Below are 5,895 nucleotides of genomic sequence, written 5' to 3'. Positions count from 1 at the left end.
CATTACCCCCACCTTTCATAAAATGTACCGTTAAAACTCCAATATGACACACCAAATTGCAGCTTAATAACACAATTTGATAATTAAGGACAAAAGGGAAACAAGCATTTCTCAGCCCGATCACCGTCCAAAACCGGTAGCCGTACACGACGGAGTAAACGAGGGTGGTGAATAAAATAGCCAATACTTGAAACGATTGTGAGAATTCAAGCCAAATGAAAGATATAATGGTTAAAATGGAGTTATTGAAAAGGTGGAAGAAGGTGAGTTTTCTGGTTTTAAAAATGGAGAAGATTGTACGGAACATATGGAGGAACTAAGAAAGGTAAAAGATATATCACCAGAAAAATACACGGTCGGAGGGACACATTAAATATGACCCGGATAATGGAGAAACTTGGAGGCTAACTGAGTTTTATGGTAATCCTGATGAACGTTCTCAGCGGGACTCTTGGAATTTACTTCGCTTTCTAGGCCATGATTGTGCAGTTCCTTGGCTAGCTTTTGGAGATTTCAATGAGATTACTAGCTCTTTCGAGAAGAAAGGTGGAAGGCTTCGACCTGAGGGACAAATGGCGGAATTCCGTTCTGCTTTGGAAGATTGTTCACTTCATGATATTGGTTTTAATGGCAGATGGTTTACTTGGGAAAGGGGGAGGTTTTCGTTTACAAATATTCGTGAAAGACTGGATAGAGGTGTTACCTCTTTGCAATGGATAGACCTGTTCCCATGGTTTTCTTTGGAACATTTGAACCATTCGTTCTCTGATCATTGTCCAATTCTTGTGGACACTTTTGGAAAGTTGCGCCTTGACAATAGTCGAAAACAAAGTTCCTTTCGTTTCGAAGCTAAGTGGTGCTTGGATAATTCTTTTGAAGAGATTGTTCGTAAGATATGGGCTGTTCAAAATGACTATTTACCGGCAAAATTAACAACTGTGGGTCTTCATTTTCAACATTGGAGTCACTCAAAATTTCACGATCAAAAAAGAAATCGGTTACAGCTTGAAAAAAGGCTTTCTGCTCTTCTTGATCAGGATCCGACTGATGAAATTTTGGCTGAAATTTTAGAGGTGCAGCTTGGTTTGAATCTTGAAGCGGATAAAGAGGAGTTCTACTGGTCACCACGTGCTCACATAAATTGGCTTAAAAATGGGGACAGGAACACTAGTTTTTTTCACAAAGTAGCTGTGGCTCATCATACTTGTAACCGGATCCTTGGATTAGAGGATGAGTCCGGTCAATGGGTCTCTGTTCCAGAGGAATTGCTCAAGGTGGCTGTGAAATATTTTGGTGATCTTTTTACATCTTCTGCTTCGGGAGCTAATGACAGGGTGCTTGATCTTGTTGAGAATAGGATTTCGGATGAGATGAATGAGAACCTTCTTAAACCTTTCACGAAGGAAGATATTTGGTGTGCGGTCAAATCAATGTCTCCCTTGAAGGCCCCAGGTATTGATGGTTATCCCGTACTGTTTTATCAATGGTACTGGCATATTGTTGGTGATGATGTTTCTCATTTTTGTTTGGAAGTTTTAAACGGGAGGATTGTAATGGAAGAAATTAACAGAACTCACCTGGTTCTTATTCCCAAAGTTGACAAGCCAAAAAACATGGCCCAATTCTAGCCCATAAGCTTATGTAATGTCCTTTATAAGATCATTGCAAAAGTTATTGTGGATCGCATGAGCCCTTTTTTGGGTTTCTGCATTGACGAAGCCCAAGGAGCTTTTATTTCGGGAAGGCAAATATCAGACAATACTTTAATTGCCTATGAGGTTCTTCACACCTTGAAGATGAAAATGAAAGGCAAAAAAGGGAATTTTGCTCTGAAACTCGATCTTAGCAAAGCTTATGATCGAGTTGAATGGGATTTTTTGGCAGGAATGTTAACTCGATTGGGCTTTCATCAAGATTGGGTTGTTCTCATTATGCGTTGTGTCTGCTCCGTTACATATACAGTGGGAATAACGAGTCTAAAAGTGAGTGTTTTGTGCCGTCTAGAGGTCTGCGCCAAGGTGACCCTCTTAGCCCCTACCTTTTCCTTATCTGTACGGAAGGTCTTTCTTGTCTTTTGAATGAGGCCAAAGCCAAGAATTGCTTAAAGGGTGCCTTGATTGGTAAAGGAAAGCTATCAATTACTCATTTGTTATTTGCAGATGATTGTATTATTTTTGGAGACGCCTCGGACGAGGGAGCTTACACTGTTCGTAACATCCTTCGAGAATATGAGGCTGTCTTGGGGCAAAAAATTAATTTGGAAAAGTCGCTCATTTTCTTCGGCGCTTGTGTTGAAACGGATGTTAAGAATTCAGTTGTTAGCATTTTGGGTGTTAGATTGGCTTCGAATCCTGAAAATTATTTGGGCCTGCCTATGATGATTGGAAGAAAGAAAAAATGGGCTTTTGCTAAATTTGTGGATAGATTTCGAAGACGTATTGAGGGCTGGAAGATTCGGTATTTATCGATGGGTGGTAAAGAAGTCTTCATTAAGGCTGTTCTTCAAGCAATTCCAGTTTACGTGATGCAATGTTTTACATTGCCAAAAACGATTTGCTATCAACTGGAGGGCATTTTAAACAAATTTTGGTGGGCAAATAGTAAAACTGCCAAAGGAATTATTTGGAGCAAATGAAGTGCATTATGTTTACCGAAAGCTTATGGTGGTATGGGTTTTAGGGATCTTTCCTTGTTTAATAAGGCTCTTTTAGCTAAACAAGTCTGGAGACTTTTAACTCAACCTGACTGCCTTCTTTTGAAAGTTTTTAAATCTCGCTATTATCCTTATTCTGATATACTTTCGGCAAAAACTGGATCTTACCCTTCTCTTACCTGGAGGAGTATTTGTGGGGCTCGAGATTTGTTCGATGACGGGCTTCTGTGGAAAATTGAAAATGGTGCTAAAGTGAATATCTGAAACGACCCCTGGCTTCCTGGTCCTGGTAATGGTAGACTGTTAGTTACGAATATTGATATTCGTTGGTCTACTGTCAGTCAGTTGATTAATGTGGATTCTAGTACCTGGAACAAGGAGCTAATTCTAAATTTCTGTGATGACTTTCAGGCTCGACGTATTTTCCACATTCCTCTTGCTTCAAGCTGTTTACCAGACTCACTTGTCTGGCGTCATGATCCTTCAGGGGAGTATTCGGTGAAAAGTGGGTACCGAGCGCTAATTACAAAAGAACCTCAACATGCAGAAAACATTTTGGTTACAACTGATATTGACAAAAAGCTCTATTCATCTATCTGGGATCTTCAAATCCCTGCAAAGATCAAAATTCATCTTTGGCATTCTCTAAAAGACTACGTGCCCCATCTTTCCAATCTGGTTAAAGGGAGACTTCGAGTTGATTCTGCTTGCCCTTTGTGCAATGAGGCTCCAGAGACCTTGCACCACCGATTATGGTTCTGTAGAGTGTTACGCCATCTTTGGTCGGCTCTTTGTCTCCCTCTGGTCACCAGAATAGACTCTTCAGATGGAAGATCACAATTTGTTAGTTTCTTTCTTGCAGGTAATGGGAATAGTAAGAAGCTTATATCTATCTCCTTGTGGGTTCTTTGGCACAGGAGGAATAGACTGGTGAATGAAGGTCTTAATTTCGCTTTACATGAAGTTGTGGGACTTGTTCAAAGCTTTGCCCAAGTTTCAAATTTTAGTCAAGTTTTCAGTTCTCCATCTGTTACGCATAGGACTCTTCTATGGCAGCCTCCTATTTCTGGTTTTATTAAACTGAATTTTGACGCATCGTTCCTAGAAAATTCTAAGACTTCTATTTCAGCAGTTTTAGCTAGAGATGAGAAAGGGCAGATTTTAGGTGCTTGTACATACCCGATAGCGGATGTGGCAAATGCTTTTGTAGCTGAGGCGAGAGTGTGTGAATGGGCTCTTTATTTTATGCTAGATATGGGTTTCAGAAATCTCATCCTGGAAGGTGACTCTCTTACTGTCATTAAGAAACTGACATCAAACAAAATGGATAGATCTATTCTCAGCCCAATTTCACAGAATATTCGTTCTCTTGAGAGGTTTTTTGAGAAAGTGTCTTTCCAGTTTGTCTCCAGAGAAATAAATAGAGCGGCGCATGCTTTAGCGATGGAGGGACGACATCGGGTATCTCCCTGTTTTTGGGTTGAGGAGGCTCCTTCCTCTGTTGCAGATTTGGCTGAGATAGACCGCTCTGCTTTCTTCCTTTGGGTTTGAGATGTGAGTAGACTTTGAAGTTTGGAGAAGGTTCGCGGAATCTCCTTTGCTGGGTTTCAAAGTCGACTTTCCTGATCTCTGTTTTGTGCTTCTAATGGGGTTTTTTCTCTGGAAAACTTTTGGCTGATATTCCTCTTGTTTTCTGCTGGTGGTTTTCTCCTTCTATGGTTGGGTTTGTGTTGGTTTGCTTTGTTGGTTTTTGCTTTTCTGTTTGGATTTGATTAGTTAGCTTCTGTAGTGGTTTATTTTTGTCGTTTCTGCTTCTTTTTAGACTTTCTTTACTGTTGTGTCAGTTTTTTTCTACCACTTTATTAATGGAATATCAGCTTTACTTCAAAAAAAAATAAAAAAAAGGTTAAGGGCACAAAATTAAAACTCAGGTTTTTTTTTATAATTATGCTTCTTCTTTTTTTTAATGTTTTGTGAATATCAAGGCAAAATAGCCCTCGATAAGCATAATCTAAACCTTTGTAAATTATTTTTTAAACAATTTGTGGATTACTTTTGGAGGTAAGTAAATGGTTTATCTTAGATGGAGGTATGAAATTTTGATTTTGTAGATGGGCCGGTAAAACATTTCATGTGATGACTCAATTATTACAATGTTGTTTTAGTTGTGTTAATTTATGTTTCATTTTGTATTTCAACTTTCAGTGGCTATGATTTGAATCTCGATATTCAATTATTGTACACATATACCAGTTTTACATGTTAGTACCGTTTCATTTCGATTGCTAAAAGATTTTGATTTTTTTTAAAGTTTTTATCCACTTATTTAATCTTAAAACCAATTTTTATGTATTTCTTCTTGAAATTTAATTTTTTATAATAAAATTTAAAAAATAAATATATCATTAAGTTTTATTTTCCATGTTAATTAATAATAAGCTTTTATACTTTTATAAATATTTAATAGACTTAAAGTTTATATTATAATTTAAACATATTTGTACCATATTATTGAGCATCCACAAAATGGGTGAAAGAAGAAAAAAATGTAATAAGTAAAATATATATATCATTGTGTTTTTTAAATGGAAAAATAGATTTCAAATTGCTTGAATAATTCTACGCATATTATTTTACTAGTTATCTATATAATGTGGATTGCATATTAATATACATGTTTAATTATTTATGTTATATAGTAAAATATTTTTATTTTAGGTAATTAAACTAACAATAAATTAATTTAAATTATAATTAAAGTAACAGTACAATATTAAAAATAATTTATTATGTTTAAGAAATATTTTATTATTTATTTTTGTTTAATTTTAACATGTTTAGACACTTGGTGTAGATTATGTTGCAAACAAACTTGTGTTAACGTAGGCAACCATAAAAAGATCACAACTTTGTATTAGTTGACCCTTTTTGATGAAGTTTTTTTTTAGAATATTGACATTGTACACAACAAAAACATATTTCTATTTGTTATTGTAAACAAGGTAAGAAAAAGGTCAACTAGAGAGTCCTGATGCATAAGAAGACTGTGGCGATCAACATAGAAGTCTAAGATAAGGTTCATAATTAGATAATGGGGGATAATATTTGAAGGAGTTCTTATCACGAGAAAGATAAGAAGATCAAACTTATTATCAATTATTTGTTGGTTTTTTATACTTCCACTCGCAAACTAGATGTTTGTAGAAAGAAACTTAGATTAACTCGAACACTCATTTTAGGAA

At 36.3% G+C, this 5,895-nt stretch overlaps 1 protein-coding gene across 1 annotated transcript; it reads left to right on the top strand.

Moving 5' to 3' along the window:
* Nucleotides 1–236: 236 nt before the first annotated feature.
* LOC121228093 (uncharacterized) lies at nucleotides 237–4,204 on the top strand. The gene is made up of 6 exons (XM_041111232.1): nucleotides 237–263; nucleotides 444–1,550; nucleotides 1,659–1,888; nucleotides 1,963–2,589; nucleotides 2,680–2,905; nucleotides 3,065–4,204. Exons 1-6 carry the CDS (start codon nucleotides 237–239, stop codon nucleotides 4,202–4,204), a joined length of 3,357 nt encoding a protein of 1,118 aa, XP_040967166.1.
* The last annotated feature ends 1,691 nt before the right edge of the window (nucleotides 4,205–5,895 follow it).

Source organism: Gossypium hirsutum, chromosome A04 (assembly GCF_007990345.1).
Source record: "Gossypium hirsutum isolate 1008001.06 chromosome A04, Gossypium_hirsutum_v2.1, whole genome shotgun sequence".
In the NCBI taxonomy this organism is placed as follows: Eukaryota; Viridiplantae; Streptophyta; class Magnoliopsida; order Malvales; family Malvaceae; genus Gossypium; species Gossypium hirsutum.
This window is presented reverse-complemented; position numbering and strand designations above follow the sequence as displayed.

Coding starts and splice junctions, on each gene's coding strand:
- LOC121228093 (XM_041111232.1), top strand. CDS start 237: ATGGAGTTATTGAAAAGGTGGAAGAAG. Junction 264..443: donor TATTGAAAAGGTGGAAGAAG/GTGAGTTTTCTG, acceptor GAACGTTCTCAG/CGGGACTCTTGGAATTTACT. Junction 2,906..3,064: donor AAATTGAAAATGGTGCTAAA/GTGAATATCTGA, acceptor GATGACTTTCAG/GCTCGACGTATTTTCCACAT.